This window comes from Carassius carassius, chromosome 48 (genome assembly GCF_963082965.1).
Source record: "Carassius carassius chromosome 48, fCarCar2.1, whole genome shotgun sequence".
Taxonomy (NCBI): Eukaryota; Metazoa; Chordata; class Actinopteri; order Cypriniformes; family Cyprinidae; genus Carassius; species Carassius carassius.
The window spans coordinates 20,133,044-20,150,575 of NC_081802.1; the positions used below are offsets into that span (position 1 = coordinate 20,133,044).

Genomic DNA, 17,532 nt, shown 5'->3' on the forward strand with positions numbered 1-17,532 from the left:
GTCTGTCAGACATCATGAAGCTAAAAAGAGTGGAGCAATTATGTCGAGATGTTTGGAGGAGCTGCTCGCAGGTCTGTGTTTCTATTCATCATGGACTGCTTATGATACTTTGATATTGTCTTTTAAGTTTGGACTGGTTATTTTTATTATTTTTGACATTTTAGAATAACGGTTTATGAAATAACACTGTAGGGGAATTATATAGTGACCACATATAAACAAAACAAATTAAAAAAAAAAAAAATTAATATTGAAATGAAATGGTTTTGTATAGTAATTCATATTGTTCTAAAATGAATAGGTGCTTTCTACGTTTTTCGTACTGTTTATATATATATATATATATGTGTGTGTATATATGTGTGTGTATGTTTATATATACGTGTGTGTGTGTGTGTGTGTGTATATATATATATATATATATATATATATATATATATATATATATATATATATATATATATATATATATATATACACACATATATATATATATATGTGTGTGTGTGTGTGTGTATATATGGGTGTATGTTTATATATACATATTTATATATATATATATATATATATATATATATATATATATATATATATATATATATATATATATATATATGTGTGTGTGTATGTATATGTATGTATGTGTATATGTATTTATGTGTGTGTGTGTATATGTATATGTGTATGTGTATGTGTGTGTATATGTATGTGTATATATATATGTGTGTGTATATATGTGTGTGTGTGTGTGTGTGTGTGTGTGTATGTATATATATATATATATATATATATATATATATATATATATATATAAATATTGTCTGTGCGGTACTGAAAAAGCTTGTCCAAAAATAGCAGTATCATAGTTGTAACTTTTAGTCACATTAATGCAGCTCATGATTGATTCATGCTCACAGGTTTTGTCAGGTGGTCAGACTTTGTCAAGCACATCTCAAGAGTGGAAACTTCAGGTTGTAACTGCAACAGAGGAAAAACATTTCCCATCAGATATTATCAGCCGAGCATCTGCCCGCCTCTTTCCGGGCGGATTAAAACAAAGCGCTCGACCCAAACACCACACGTGTGCTTGTTTCCATGCATGATACGAGGTGATGGATGGACTCTGTATCTGAACAAATAAAAGTGCAAAGAGAGTCTATTACAGTTCCTTTCCTCAACTTCCCCTATAGAAATGAAACACAAGTGGTGTATTCTAAGGCAATTTTCACTAGTATTATTGGTTTTGCATAGAATTAGTAATTTGAATAGGCCCTTAATCTATATGCTAGTCACAAAGAAAAAACTGATTCAAAATCTTCCTGAATGTGATCTTGAACCTGTTCATTTTCTCACAATTTCTGCCAGAAGAAATAGAGCTTAGCTTAACCATATTATTTTTTGTTTTGCTTTTTTTATTATTGTGAAAATTCACATTTTATTACATGGCTTTTCCAGGTCTAGAAATCACACTAACTATCTATCCAGGTTTCCCAAGAATCCTGGTTCTTTAAAAGGAATCGGCATTGGTCAAGCGGATACATTTTGCTGTTCTAATACTTGATTTAAATCATTTTAAGTCATCTTGTGACCAACTGTTGCAGTCGTAGTGTGTTTTTTTATTTGATAAATCATGATCTAATGAGAAAATTAATTGATGTTTATATGGAATGGGAAATCAGTTCTAAAGGTGCTTCATCTAACTGGGTCATGGTAACATCCACATATATCAATATATATATATATATATATATATATATATATATATATATATATATATATATATATAGACGTAAACTTGGTAATAATCCACAGTTTAAAAGTTGGATTGATGTAGTCCTTCACTGTAGTGGAATATTCTCACAAATGAGTTTGGATTTGGTGATTGGAAATGTTGTAATGTTAAAAGCTCTTGAATTTGTTTAGTAGTGTGTAGCGGTGGTGAAGCAGTGTATTATGGTCCTTCATCATCTTGGGATATGGGAAAATAATGAGGCAAGAGTGGATTTCCGTCCAGATGTAGGAAACCAGACCATCTTCAGATCACATGACTTTGTGTTTAAAGTGGTTTTTCGTTGGCAGCAATGCCTTTAGTTATTGCATTTTTATAAAGTTCAGCACTGCTGGGTAAAGGTAGCGTCTAGCCTAGCTGTCTTGAAAACATTATTTGCCTTGAACGTTTAAAAAAAAAAAAAAGAATTTTAAAAATGGAGTATGGACCTACTACCAAATAACTCTGATGTCTTCACGCATGCAAACATCTGTAAGCCGTTTTCATGTGTGTTTTTCAGCTGGACCAGCTGGTGATGGACTCCACAAAAGAAAGGAAAGATATGGAGATGAAACACTCGACTATTCAACAGAAGGTATTCCAAACATGAATGACCCACAAACCCCAGGCCATCGCACACTGAATAGGGCCAATCAGAAAATATCTGTTGTTTAGAGCAACATGAGGCTTTGCAGCACACTGATGAAAGCTGAAACCAAGAAACAAAACCATGTTGAAACAGAATATCCTTCCCTACCCTCCTCTCCTCGGAGCTTGAGCTTTAGAAATAATCTAAAGTTCACAAAGTGAAGCTTTTGCCTGAAATACAGGTTTATGAATAAACAGTTAAAGTAATAAAGTTGCTGTTATTACAGTGGAGCCGTTCATCTTTCGGTAGATTAGAACCAAATCCTCACCCATGGCATGTGCAAGTGTTTTTTTATGTAGTAGTAGGGTTGCTAGGATAGCAAGATACAGTAGTCAATGCCAATTCTGCTGAAATGTCATTATTCTTACCACAGCACTTTTTACAGTACATTGGATAGTGGATTAAAAAATTGTGTAAATATGCAAATTACCCCTAAAGGTGTAGTGCCGTTTTCCTTTGCATGGTGAAATTGAGAATTTCATCAAATTAAACCCAATTCATCAGAACTGAAAACAAGTGGAAAGCCACATCGCAAGAAGTTGGTCCAAAAGCATTCACTGCATGATGAAGCCTATTGCAATGCAGTTATAAAAGCAAAAATATAGCCCTGTATAGGTTTTTGTTTTAATATATAGAAGATATGTTGCTATCACACAAGTAAGAGTGCCATTTACCAAATATTAGTGCGCGAGCATGAAACAATATTGTCAGGGTTTTTTGTTTGTTTGAAACCGAGCAGAACCTTTGTGCATCTCAGAGCAAGAATGATGTTTCTATGTTAATGATTCTTATTTTGAACAAATCAATTGAGTCAATGATTCAATTATCCATTTATAAAGACAGCCACTTGCATTGTTTCTAAATGAATCAGTTTTGACTGAATTGTTTGAATAAATGATTAAACGAAATACTGATTAAGACGGACATGTTGCCACGTAATGGTGGTTTAAGTGTCATATATATTCATCGATGATGGTCTAAACAAGCCAAGGTATTGGCATAACACACTCAGCAAAATATCCTTCAATTATTGTCATCGAAAAAGTCAAAAATTATATAATTGTCTGTTAATATCACACCCATTCCTCGGTGTGAGTCGTACTTTATGCTTCACTATCCTATGGACACATGATGCTAAAATTTCTCTAATGTAATTGCAGCTAAGCTATATTAAAGTATCGTATGTATCAGAAATTACAAATTTCAAATACCAATTGAAATCTCTTTATATTTTATTGTAAATGCTTAATTTACATCCTGGAAATGCTTCATAAAACACTGAACTAGTGTATATTCTTCTATCACTTCATAATGTGATTGGTGCACTTGTGCCACAGTTCAGCTTGTCCTTCAGCTCATGTGAAGTGTGACTCTGTCTCTGTATTTTTGTTTCCTCCTCTCTTACTCCTCTTCTCTTTCTCTCTGGCTGTATTGGCAGTTGTTAACCTGCTCTGTCTTCTTTTCTGACTGCTCATATGAGGCCGTGCTGAAGGTGAGTCTGTCCTTCTGCCTCTGAACGCTGCATGAATCACCATTAACACTGATACCTGCATTATGTTCATTAGACATGCGCTTGCATGTCAATAACTCATTTTATATATATAAATAAAGCAAGGCATTGTAATTTGATTGTAAAAACCTGGAAGAAAATGCTTTATAGCATTTGTTAATCACTATTGTTGGAGTTTGTTGATCACTAGAAGGAGAAAATACTCCAAACAGTAGCAAACCAAAGCAAACCGCAGCTGTATAAATGTTTAACGCTCTGCTGAGATTGGTGGATCCAACACATGAGCCATAGTTAATGAATTCATTCATCAAATGCACACACACACACTCACATGCTAGAGCTTTCCTGAAGGGGAGGAGCCAGCAATAGATACCAAGGCTAATACCAAGCTCAGTCTGCATATACATGGATGCACATGAACACACAGTGCGTAGAGGCTCGGTGATGGTAGACGGCCCTGCCAGGATAGTCACAATAATATTTGGGAATTAGATGCAGCATCACTGCTGACTCAGACACATGTGTGCTTGCATGCACTGCTCTGTCCGGCATGAAGATCTTCAGCAGGTTTCACTATGTGTGGTATCTGGTGAGTCAGTTGTTTTTTATAGTTCATGTTAATATTCTTTGTCTCTTTTGACTTTGAGCTATGATGAATGTGAAATCTTTTGTGTATCTACTAGTGTTGTCAAAAGACCCAGTAATTCGGTACCAAATCGGTACAAAAAAATGAAAATGTGACGGTACCAGGTTTCTTTAAGTACCGGTGGTAGAGAGGACCCGGTGAACCCGGTTCTTGATGCATACAGGGCTATGATAGCAGCGAAGCAGAAAACATGGACGGAATCTCAAAATCCAGTCATGAATATGAAACTTATTTTAATATGGACAGTCACGGAATTTGTCAAAGTTAGCATAAATTAATCAAATCAAATCTCCATATGGATCAGTATCAGTAAATGTTAAGCCGCAAAAGTTGGTTGAAATATGAATCCTGCATGTTCTGCGCATCTCTGTGTGAATGAATGAATGGTTTGTTTACCACATAGACTGAAACGCGTGAAACTTGCAGTAATTTCAGCATCTGCCGTCTCAATGAGGACAGAAATACATAAACATCACCAGAACTGTTCTGAGTCACTTCACAAGCATTTTACCATTTCATCCGAGTAAAACCAGTGTCAAAATAAAAGTAGCCAGTCAAAATAAAAGTTCATTTTTAAATAAAGGCATTATGCTAGAAATATTACTATTATTTAGTAGAATGTATGTGATACTGCTACCACTGTTCAAAAAAATAAAACTTTATTAAAGAAATAAATCACACAATATTTCTTTCATGTTTAAATTTTAATAGCAAATCCCCTTTATTTACCAAAAAATAAAATGTTTACATTTCATTAATTAAAAGACTAATTAAATTTGGGTGAAACTTGTTTACTGTTTTTCATAATTATATTACGGAACTTGTAGAAAAACTTTAAACACAATTGTAAATAAGTATAAAGAATGCCATTTGTTTTATTTTTTGTGATAAGTTTTTTTTTTTTTTTTTTTTTCTTAGCATATTTTTGTGTTTTGCTTTGGTACCAAAATTAGTACCGAGAACCGTGGATTTTCACTGGTATTGGTACCGAATTAATCTAGATTTAAGATGACAAGAGTGTGTCTGCCTAACGACCCTAGTACTGAGCCTTGAGGTACTCCATACTGCACTTCTGATCGATAGGTTACATCTTCATTCACTGCTACGAACTGATGGCGGTCATATAAGTACGATTTAATCCATGCTAATGCACTTCCACTGATGCCAACAAAGTGTTCAAGTCTATGCAAAAGAATGTTGTGGTCAATTGTGTCAAACGCAGCACTAAGATCCAATAAAACTAATAGAGAGATACACCCACGATCAGATGATAAGAGCAGATCATTTGTAACTCTAAGAAGAGCAGTCTCAGTACTATGATACGGTCTAAATCCTGACTGGAAATCCTCACATATACCATTTTTCTCTAAGAAGGAAATAATTGTGAGGATACCACCTTTTCTAGTATCTTGGACAGAAAAGGGAGATTCGAGATTGGTCTGTAATTAACTAGTTCTTTGGGGTCAAGTTGTGGTTTTGTTTTTTGTTTTTTTGATGAAAGGTTTAATAAAAAGCCAGTTTGAAAGTTTTAGGGACGTATCCGAATGACTAATTAATAATAGTCAGAAGATGATCTATGACTTCTGGAAGCACCTCTTTTAGGAGCTTAGATGGAATAGGGTCTAACATACATGTTGTTGGACAATGTTCTATTGTCACTTAATGTGAACACATTTTCAGTCAAAATAAATAATTGTTCTATTTTATTATGCTTAAAACTATATTTAAAAATATTAATTAGACTTCTTTTTCTTGTTATAATCATGAAAGTTTTACTTGCAAAATGTTTTATCATGCTGATCTTAATGTTATTTTTAATTCTATTTAAAAATTATTAAGAATTCCAGCCTTTTTAATGTTTTACTTTGTTCTGACAGTTATAGACTTCATTTGTTTTATTGCAACAATGGAAACTGTTTATACAAAAAAATCATCAAGACCTTCAGGTCACTGACCCTTAAACGTATGCCACTTCATGTAGGTATTTATAGTATTGAGTATTTATAGTTGGAAGAGCTGCAGGTACGTTAAATTGCTCTGTTTTTTGATAACAGCTGTAGCCCCATTATTTGGTTTCTGCACCCTAAATATATTAAGCGGCACGGCTCATGTTTCAGCGCATGGCTTCTTGAGCAAGTTACAGAGAAATGGAAACCAAATCTTGAAAACCTGAAATGAACCAAAACTGCCCCCGTTTAAGTTTTCTGCAGGTCACTTTGAAAAGAGTATCTGCTAAATGGTTAATGTTGGACTGTGTGTCTTGGGGTTTGTTGGTTCAGTTCTCTGCTGTACACCAGAGATGTGATGTAAGATCTGTTAGTAGTCTAGAGCAGATCAGACTGGATTCCCACAGCCGCATGCGGGCAGGCTGTAAACTAACCTCCTCTATTAGTATCTCACTCTTATCTGTTTCTTCAGCTGCTTGAGCTTTCACAGACAAAAACACAGGATCCAGTGACGTGCTAGTGTTACTGGGCTCTGCTAGTCTGAGCTCAGCTGGGCTTGACTTAACTAGTCTGAGCTCAGCTGGTCTCACATGACATCTACAGGAAGCAGGATCTTTGATCTCGTGGTGAACACCAACCAATGGCCAGAGTGGTGTATCATGATTTCTTACAGTACGGTGATGTTATGCCAAAATAATTTCACCATAACTAGAGCTAACTATTGGTGGTTTTGATATTAGTTGTATGTTTTGGTCTGTGGGTTTTAGTTTGTAGTCTAAAGATGTCACATTTAGGGCCTTATTTTAACGATCTAAATACAAAGTGTAAAGCACACGTTGCAAGTACACTCAGGGCGTGTCCAAATCCACTTTTGCTATTTTAACTACGGAAAAACAGTCCGTGCCCCGGGGCGCATTTTTGGAATGGGTTGTCCCTATTCTCTTAATGAGTAATGGCCGTAACGTTCAATACACCAATCAGAGTGTCATCTCCCATTCCCTTTAAGAGCGAGATGTGCTCGTGCCAGGGCGGATCGCTATTTCCACGCCAGAATTTGTTGCGAAAAAGCTGAACGCTTCTCAAGCGAAGAAACCGATCTGCTCGTGCGCGAAGTTAAAGCTTGCAAGCAGATCATCTATGGGACAAGCAGGAATCCACCAAAGCTTCCCGAGGTGAAGAAGGCGTGGGATGAAGTAGAATTTCATTCATCATTATAAGTAGTAATAGGCTGAATTGCAAATAGGTAGCCTAATTCTAATACACGCAATGACTATCCATCATTTAGATTTTAAAATTTATGTAGCCTACTTAATAATTTATTATTTTTTATTTTATATTTGTCATGTTTGTGTGATGCGCATCCCTTGTGTGTAATAAGCAAAGTCAACGCCCACTGTGGACCCGCCCAGAGGCACATTTTCTACCAACGCGCTCTTTAAATAACCAAAAATGATTGCGCCATTGACTTTAGACCAGGTTTGAGTTGTTCTATGATGCAGTCTATTTTCAGCTCATTAAAATAGCAATGCGCCTGAACACACCTCTTTTTTTAGTCTAGCACGCCCATGGGCGCACAAATGGGATCAAATGCATTTGTTAATTAAATGACGTGACGCTGGACGGGAAAATGTGAACGGCGCCAGACTGAAACTAGCAAACACACTTGCGCTGCCCTTGCTTCACATTGTGCCGGGTGTATTATAGGGCCCTTACAGTTTCTTACAAAATTAATTATTAAAAAAAATAAAACCGACTTTTAATACGAAATCCAAAAAGTGCAAAGTTTCTTGAGGCAACGCTGAGGTTTTGTGAGGAAACACAAAGCTCCTTTTTTTGGTGAGCTTCATTTTTTTTTTTCTTTTTTTACACAAAATTTTACTAATGATATTAAATGAAATGTAAATATAAAGATCTGGGATGGTAACCAGAAGGTTGTAGGTTTGAATCCTTTATAGTAATTTAAGTGTTGTAGCTGTCCACTTCAGGTTTCTTCAAGATCTGACAAGTTCAGAGGTCTTGATGATCATAGCAATATTAATAACCTGACCAGATAAGTGAAAAAAAGTATATGTTTTTGCAGCCAATCAGTTTATTTAATGCATCATGTGGGATCAGCCCAAATGTGCGTGGAGTGTTTATACAGCATGTGTATTAAATCTAGATATTGATTCATATAACCGTATTAACACCTAAGAAGTTCAGTTGAACAAGTTTGATCTCCTGCCTTTTTTTGTGCTCAGGACTTCTCAAATGATGACACCAAGCTGGAGTACAACGTGGACGCAGAGAATGGGATCGCCATGGAGGGATATCTGTTCAAGAGAGCCAGCAATGCCTTCAAAACCTGGAACAGGTCTGAGACGAGACAGAAAATCATACTGTGGCCGGTTTACTGGACCGTTCCAGGTAATCACGTATACATTGACGAAATGTTAATTGTTTCTGAATGTTTCTTCTTCACAGGCGGTGGTTCTCAATTCAGAACAATCAGCTTGTGTACCAAAAGAAATTTAAGGTAAACATAGGATAATATAAAGAACATGCAAGAAATTCTAGCTCCAGCTGTGCGTTTAGCACTTATTTTGGCGTTTTATCTCAGGATAACCCTACGGTTGTGGTGGAAGACCTGCGCTTGTGCACCGTCAAACACTGCGAGGACATCGAGCGCAGATTCTGCTTCGAAGTGGTTTCTCCAACAAAGTGAGGAAAAGCACACAACTCTGATTCTCATTTCAGTCATGTTCCATGTTTCAGGAAACACAAACAACACTTAAATAGTTAAAATGTGTTACTTTTCTGTTTATTTAAATGGTAAGTGTCATTTCTGTGCCACAAGTATCAAATTAATAACTAATATTTATTTAATTATTTATTGCTTCATGGCTGAGATGGTGGAAATTATTGGTAATAAACAAAACACCAATGTTTATAAGTGTAAATATTGACAATAGATTTTAGTAATTGAAATGAAGCTGAAATAAAATAGTTAAAATAAATAAATAAAATATAAATGTTAGATGGTAAAAATAAAAATAATAATTGAAATTTAAGCACTAAAATGACTAAAAACCTAAATTAATTTGTTTAAATAATAATATTAATAATTATAAAATGAAAGCATGCAACAGTTAATAAAACTAAAGTTAAAATGAAAACTGAAAACAAGAAAAGTGATTTCAGAGTATAAATAAATACTACAATAGTATAGAAATAATACCAAAGTAATACTATTTGCATACAATATACTTTTAAAAGTAGTCCAGTATGTAATATGTAAAGAGCTGAATGAAACAGTATTTTGTCTTGTTTCATGTTATAAGTACCTGAATATCCATTAAATAAATAAATAAACATTTCAGAATTTCTATTTTTTTATTTTTTTGACTAATATAGATTAAAATATATTGTTTTTAAGCATAGCATTTATACAATATCATAGTCTATGCCTGAAAAAAAACTATTGTTTGTTTAAAAAAAACAGTTGTTTTAAGGTTAAGGTTATTTTTTCTGACACTTTTTGCAAACTGTTGTTGTTGTTGTTGTTTTTTAAACATAACATTAATAAAATATCATAGTTTATGCCAAAAACATGCCAGTGTGATTCAAATGTTTTGTTTCACTTTAAAACAAGACCAAAAATGTTTTATTAATTAGATTATTCTTCGGTGCATGTGTCACACTGTTCATCTGACTGATGTGGTTTCTGCTAAAGGAGCTGTATGATGCAAGCGGACTCTGAAACACTCAGGCAGGCCTGGATCAAAGCCGTCCAAAACAGCATCGCCACAGCCTTCAGGGACAGAGCAGAGGACGCCGAGGTACAGCAGTTTCGCTTTCATCCGGCTAATTCACGGCAGGCCAGAGACGCTTTGATAACGGTGCGATGTGTTTGGCAGAAGATGGACAGAAAGTGGTCTGCATCTACAGGCAGCCTGGAGTCTGGCGGCGAGGTGAAGGAGAGGAGTCTGAAGGGCGAGAGCGCGCTGCAGAGGGTCATGGCCATCGGCGGGAACAGCATCTGCTGTGACTGTGGGCAGCTGGAGCCACGCTGGGCCAGCATCAACCTAGGCATCACGCTCTGCATCCAGTGCTCAGGCATACACAGGTGTGTGTGTGTGGGTGAGTGAGTGTCAGGGAAGGCCTTGTTTGTCTCATTACAGGTGAAACTGTGTTTTGTTTGTCAGGAGTCTTGGCGTTCATTTCTCGAAGGTCCGATCTCTGACGCTGGACACGTGGGAGCCTGAGCTGCTCAAGGTGAGGCTTCACTAATGACACCACGAACACACGGATGGACAGATGCTCCCGTCCTTCTGAGAGCATCAGCCTCTCTTTCATCTCGTAATCTTCTCATTAGCTCCTACACCTGAACTCGTTCTCAGACACGCAGAGAGGATCCATGCTGGATCTTCATTTCTATCACGAAGCATTTGACAAGGAAGGCGGTCCAGCTTTCAAATGAAAAAGAAAACCTTCAGTTCTTGTATATGAATGAATAATACAATCCGTTTCTGTACAGCTGATGTGTGAGCTGGGAAATGGTGTCGTCAATCAGATCTACGAGGCTCGACGAGAGGAATTAGGAGCCAGGAAACCACAACCAGGAGATCCCAGGTACTGCACTGATGATTGGATTTGATTTGATCTGTTGAAGGATCCTGGGATTTAATCATGGTTTCCACAACAATACTGTTTTCAACACTGATAATAATCAGAAATGTCTCTTGAGCAGCGAATCAGTATATTTTCATGATTTCTGAAGATCATGTGACACTGAAGACTGGAGGAATGATGCTGAAAATACAGCGGAGCATCACAGAAATACATTACACTTTGCTCTACAATGGAGATCAACATTAAAGAGCAACATACACTCAAGGTCACTGCTTCGTCCTGTTCGAAGTCGTCCTACCAGGAGTCGAAGGGACGTTTTTAAGCATATTTCATAAATGAACTGTATTCTGAAGCACAGCATAAAAACTGTGGCTCAGTGGTAGAGCATTGTGTTAGCAGCGCACAAGGTTGTGGGTTCGATTCCCAGGGAACACGTGTAAGGTTAAAAATGTAAGTCACTTTGGATAGAAGCGTCTGCTAAATGCATAAATGTATTAATTTAATTAAATTCTCTGACAATCTCTTTTTAACAGGCATCATTCCTCTAGTTTTCACTGAGATCGGGCCGCTCTGCAGCAGGAGCTTCAAAAGTCGATACACTTTTTAGGATGACTTAATTTCAACATGTCTTAGTCGCGCTGGCTGTAGAATGCAAATAAAAAAACCCTAACCCTGATCATGATTCGTTTAATACGACGACATTGGGTGTGGGATCTGATCACTTGTGTGTTGTGCTGCACAGGCACGAGGTGGAGGCCTACATCAGAGCCAAGTACGTGGAGCGCAGGTTTGTGCAGAGGCTCTCTGAAGACGAGCTCAGACAGAAGGTTTTAGCACTGAGTAAACAAGATAATGCTCTCAGCGGCGGTTCTTCACGAGGAGCGTCAGCGTCGAATCCCCGTCCGCCGTCCCCTTCCTCAGGTGAGTGATCCTAACATCAGTGTGCTCCGTCTGCTGTGGGGGCGATTGAACCTTTGCTTTGCCTCGCTGTGGCCCGTTGACCTGCTGTTAACATCCGTCAGCACCCATGCGATGTGTTCGGTCCCCCGAGGACAGATGTTTGTGGTGGAAACGAGGCCTGAACTGGTTTTACTGAGTCTCTGTGTCTGTGTGTGATCCTAACGCTGCTCTGGGCTTCTGTGGTGCTGAAGCGAACCACGAGTCTCTCTTCTGTGTAGACGAGCTCGATTCTCTCTTCTCCTACTTTAACACCTCCGCCAAGCCCTGCTGTCGTAAGTACAGCTGCGTGAGTCTCTCCGCCGTCCTGCTCCAGCAAACTCACCTCACTTTCATCTCACCAGTGGGGATCTGAACTCAATCCAATCCAGGGTTAAGAAAATAAATACAATAATAAAATAATTAAAATATATAAAATAAAAAATAAAAAAATAAAATAAAATAAATAAATAAAATAATTAAAATATAAAATAAAATAAAATAAAATATAATAAATAAAATATAATAAATAAAATAAATAAAATAAAATAAATAAAATATAAAATAAAATATAAAAAATAAATAAAATAAAATAAAATAATTAAAATATAAAATAAAATATAAAAAATAAATTAAAATAATAAAATATAATAAATAAATAAAATATAAAATAAAATATAAAAAATAAAATAATTAAAATATAAAATAAAATGTAAAATTAAATAAAATGGTTAACTGAAATAAAATCTAAAAATCCTAAACACATTTAAATGAATAATTGTTAATATCAAAATATAATAGTATCTCAATGATCCTAAAATAACATTGAATGACAGGAAGATACATTTACTGATTTACTTGACCAAATAATACATTTTCATGAAGCGTATGGCAATTCATTCTAAACACAATTAACTCATATTATTAATGTTGACTAATTATGCCTATTTTTTGCCATTTATATATCCGATCATGCATAATAGATTATTTTACACAATAAATGTTTTTGCTTTCATATAATAAATGTTATTCCTCATACGGTATGTAGATACATATCTTATCAACTGAAATACTGTCAGAATGATTATTACATCCATAAAACAGATTTCACACGCACACGAAATGTCCACAGATTTCTCTTTACTTTACAAAAGTAAATGCTGACATCAAAATGTGAATCTGTTCATTGTACATTTATATTGAGCTGTAACCTCTTAAAGGTTTCAAAAATAGACCATCACAAGTTTCTGATTTCAGACATTGATTATATTGATTTATTATTAATTTCATATCCTGACTTTAGATTCGCCCAATCGATGAAGAAAACGTTGCATCATCCCTCCATCGCTCAACATCTCATCATGAGGAGCGTTTCGCTCTCTCTTGTCGGTGTGTTTGTGCTGTGTCTGGTTTACTCTGAAGAGTCTCTCTCTCTCTGTGTGTGTGTGTGTGTGTGTGGCAGTGAAGAGCTCAGACGGTGACGTGCAGAGCCTCACAGATGGCAGCAGAGAGACGCTGAGTTCAAGCTCTTCCTCCAGCAACACAGGTCTGTATTGTGTATTGTGTCCAGGACCCAGATTGTGTGACGGTTCTCATCAGAAGCTGATCGTGTGTCCTCCAGAGCCTCACGAGGAGAGTTCATCTGAAGATGTGCAGGTGTTCTGCGAGCCGAAGCAGCTGACGCCGGGTCTGCAGCTGTACTGGGCGTCGTTCTCCCGCAGTCTGCCGGACATGACCCAAGCTCTCGCCCACGGAGCAGGAGTCAACTGGACCAACACGGAGCACGAGAACAGGACGCCACTCATCATGGCCGTTCATGGGGTGAGGAGAACACATCAGAAAGAGCAAGATTTCACTTTCTCATCACATTATACACAAGTATTCTGTGGTGTGTGTTTGTTTTCTTTTGTGTGTTCTTGTGTTGTTGTTTTTTCTTGTTTTGTTTGTAGCTTTTTTGTTTTCTTTTGTGTGTTTTTAGTTTTTTTCTTTTGTGCATTTTGTGCATTCTCTTTCTTGTGTCTTTGCCTTTTGTGATTTATTTATTTTTTTTGTTTGCATTTTAGGTTTTTTTTTTTTTTTTTTTGCCTTTGTGCAGTTTTAGTTTTCTTGTGTTTCTGCCTTTGTGCATTTTTTTTCTTTTGTGCATTTTTAGTATTTTTTTGTGCATTTTTGGGTTTTTTTCCTTGTGTTTTTGCCTTTGTGCATTTTTAGTTAGTTTTTTTTTCTTTTTTGTACATTTTTTTTCTTGCACTTTAATTTTTTTTAGTTTGTGCATTTTTAGTTTTCTTTCTTTGTGCATTTTTAGTATTTTTTTGTGCATTTTTGGGTTTTTTTCCTTGTGTTTTTGCCATTGTGCATTTTTTCTTTTCTTTTTTTTTTTTTTGCATTTGTGAAGTTTTAGTTTTCTTGTGTTTTTGCATTTTCAGTTTTTTTTTTCTTTTTTGTGCATTTTTTTCTTGTTTTCTTTTCTTTGTCTTTTTGCTCCGTTGACAACAGTTGATCATACACAATAGATTATTTTACTTCTAAAATGATGTAAGTTCTTTACTTTCAAATAATAAATGGTCCTGGTTTTATTGCACGATTCATCAGTGCATGTCAAATAAAATGTGAAATGCATCACATTACAGCGGTGTTATGGATTCTGAATGCTGAGTGCTTGTGTCTGTATCAGGGGTCTCTGGTCACCTGTGAGTTCCTGCTCCAGAATTCAGCCAGTGTCAACCAGCAGGACAGTCTGGGCAGAGCACCTCTACATCACGCCACTATCCTGGGTCACACCGGGTCAGTTCTGCTCCACACACACTTGTTTCAGAAAGGGTTTAATGTTACGATTGATTTATTTTGTTCTGCTGCAGGCAAGTGTGTTTATTTCTGAAACGGGGAGCCAATCAGAATGCAGCAGATGTAGAGAATCAAACGCCGCTTTCAATCGCGGTCGAGGCTGCAAATGCTGATATTGTCACGCTGTGAGTTGCCATTGCTTTCTTCTTCTAAAGATACAAACACAAACCACAGTGTCGAGATGTTGGTGTCAAACAGTAAGTGTAAAGGGTTTCATGTGTTTGTGTCTGCAGGCTTCGGCTGGCCAAGATGAACGAGGAGATGCGTGAATCAGAAGGTCTGTGTAGTCAGTCAGGTCAATATAACTCTAACAGCCCGACTGAAATCCAGTATCGGAAGTGCATGGAGGAGTTCATTAACTTACAGCTCAGAGACTCCTGATATATGAACAGATCGCCTCAATCTGTAGCAAACGCACAAAACCAGCGAATGTACACCGATATCACATGAAGCTGAGCTTCATTTAGCCCCAGGATGGGTTCGTCTAGCTTAGTATCTGAATGTAAAGTGAACAATAATAGGACGTTACCGCTAAAACATCTGCAATAACTCGTCTTGTGAAAGAGTGATGTGAAAACACGCACCTTATTTACAGACTGGTCAAGAGTAGTGTAATAAACTCGGTCTAATCATATATTCCTGAGCGCTCTGGCACATTCCTGATATTTATCACAATATTATATTTGAGGAAGTGAGATCAAATCAGAATGCTTATAAAGATTACATTTATGAAGACATAAGTAGCTCTGTATAAGTCAGTGTTAGTTCTGTATCTGACCATAGATAATCAGATCTAGTCCGTAAATCTGGTTCTGTGATGCTTTCAGATGGAGCGGCGTTTAATAGACAGAGCCGAAGATCACTGACAAGCTACATAATATCGCGTTCATTATTGAAGGCAATTCATCTGTGATAATGAACGTGATATTGCGTAGCTTGTCAGTGATCTACGGCTCTGTCTATTAAATGCCGCTCCATCTTAAAGCATGTGATGGTGATTTAGCGGTAATCACAGAACCAGATTTACTGACGAAATGCGCGTGACAATCGCATGCGATATATCGCCCATCCCTAATAGATAATAGATCAATAATTATCAATGCATGTTTCATTAATGATAGAAAAAAATATATATTTTATGTAGCAGCCTTTTTTATGCAGATCAATTGAAATTTTACAGAATTTACGTTACAGAGAGAAATAATGATTTTCACGTTAAGTATTAAATGTTATATTGTTTTCTGTAATATTGATAAAATCCTTTAAATTGTGTGTATATATATATATATATATTCTTTTAAGAATAAAGGATTTTTATATAATTGGTCAAATTAATAAAACAAATATTCATATGTAAATTATATTTCATATTTATATGTATATAAATATACCGGTATATAGTATTTTGTTAAATATCTAAGACCATTTAAGTAATTAGAGTTCATGTATATTAGAAGGGAACTGTGACCGTCTGAATGTTGCTGCAGAAGTTATCTTTGGATCATTTAGTCTGGTTCAGTGACTGTGGGCCGGTTGAGCAGGAGGTGCAGTACTGGCCCCGGTCTCAGAGGGGCGCAGTGGAGCTGGACTCTACACCCCACACACACACATGGAGGGCCCTTCAAGAGCGCTTCATTTTCATCCTCAGATGTCTACCGCTTCTAAATGAGCTCTTATTTTTAAACTTTTAAGCCTCGTATCATTACTGCAATTTCTTTACAGATCGGTCTAAAAGCAGTCTCAGGTTTATTAGTAGAGAAATAAAGGTCGGAAATGATGGTATAATTATATATAATTCTGCAAAGCAATGTTGTGTGTGTTATTCCTGAACCGCTCTCTTCATTCATCTGCTTTATTTCTCACTGTTATGACACTGATTGTTATTTAATGTGGTAATTATGCCACAGATCTAACTCGAGAAAGTTTCTTCAAACAGAAATCTTCACTTGACAGTATTTGATCAAAATGTGTTTTGAGTGCTACTCAATGATAAATATCAATGTAAAGGGTCAATAAATGTTCTTCATGTGTATCATCTGGTGTCATGTGCCTCTTTCTCCTCTGTTTCCTTCTTTCCTGCGTCCTCCTGCTGTTCTCTGAGCTTCTGCTCTGAAGTACACAGGTATGCGCTCATCTCTCTGTGTCTGGAGCTTTGATTAGAGTATGTGGTCGTGTGTGTTTAGTGCTTGACCGCGCTCTACTTCCTCCGTAATCAAGCTGTTTTCTCTTTCTAGGAGATGAGACGTACCAGGACATCTTCCAAGACTTCTCGCAGATGGCATCGAATGACCCAGACAAACTCAACCGCTACTGAGGTGTATCTCACCACAACAACCTCCTCAGAACTGCATTGATTCAAATCTGATTAGCTGCAGGTGGTGTTTTTTAATGAAAATCACTTGTGTTGCCCACATAATCTGGGTGACACCAGTTGAATTATTGCATTTTTATTGTAAATGTAGATATAACTATTTCATATAGGATTTCATTCATTGAGCAATTGGCTGTCTCTATGTAGATTTACAGATGAACAAGAGAGTCATGTCATATTTGAGCCGTAGGACTTCATTTGTGAAACATGCTGAATGAATGTTGGTGTTCATTGAACATTAAATAAATGCG

The 17,532-nt window shown here is 36.4% G+C and overlaps 1 protein-coding gene across 9 annotated transcripts in view; it reads left to right on the forward strand.

Annotated features, from left to right (window-relative positions):
- The window catches only part of LOC132131832 (arf-GAP with coiled-coil, ANK repeat and PH domain-containing protein 2-like), a 51,911-nt gene extending 34,640 nt beyond the window's left edge, over window positions 1–17,271 (forward strand). Inside the window, exons 9-25 of one of the 9 annotated variants that reach the window (XM_059543962.1) lie at window positions 2,289–2,363; window positions 3,856–3,909; window positions 8,760–8,872; window positions 8,983–9,034; window positions 9,119–9,219; window positions 10,232–10,337; window positions 10,416–10,624; window positions 10,704–10,773; window positions 11,036–11,130; window positions 11,873–12,051; window positions 12,282–12,362; window positions 13,529–13,612; window positions 13,688–13,887; window positions 14,741–14,850; window positions 14,925–15,035; window positions 15,144–15,187; window positions 17,145–17,271. In XM_059543962.1, the coding sequence (XP_059399945.1) occupies window positions 2,289–2,363; window positions 3,856–3,909; window positions 8,760–8,872; window positions 8,983–9,034; window positions 9,119–9,219; window positions 10,232–10,337; window positions 10,416–10,624; window positions 10,704–10,773; window positions 11,036–11,130; window positions 11,873–12,051; window positions 12,282–12,362; window positions 13,529–13,612; window positions 13,688–13,887; window positions 14,741–14,850; window positions 14,925–15,035; window positions 15,144–15,187; window positions 17,145–17,224 (1,764 nt within the window). In that variant the 3' untranslated portion in view covers window positions 17,225–17,271. Of the gene's footprint in view, window positions 1–2,288; window positions 2,364–3,855; window positions 3,910–8,759; window positions 8,873–8,982; window positions 9,035–9,118; window positions 9,220–10,231; window positions 10,338–10,415; window positions 10,625–10,703; window positions 10,774–11,035; window positions 11,131–11,872; window positions 12,052–12,281; window positions 12,363–13,528; window positions 13,888–14,740; window positions 14,851–14,924; window positions 15,036–15,143; window positions 15,401–17,144 lie in introns of those variants that run through there. The other 8 variants (XM_059543957.1, XM_059543956.1, XM_059543960.1 and 5 more) reach the window with 8 other exon arrangements.
- The last annotated feature ends 261 nt before the right edge of the window (window positions 17,272–17,532 follow it).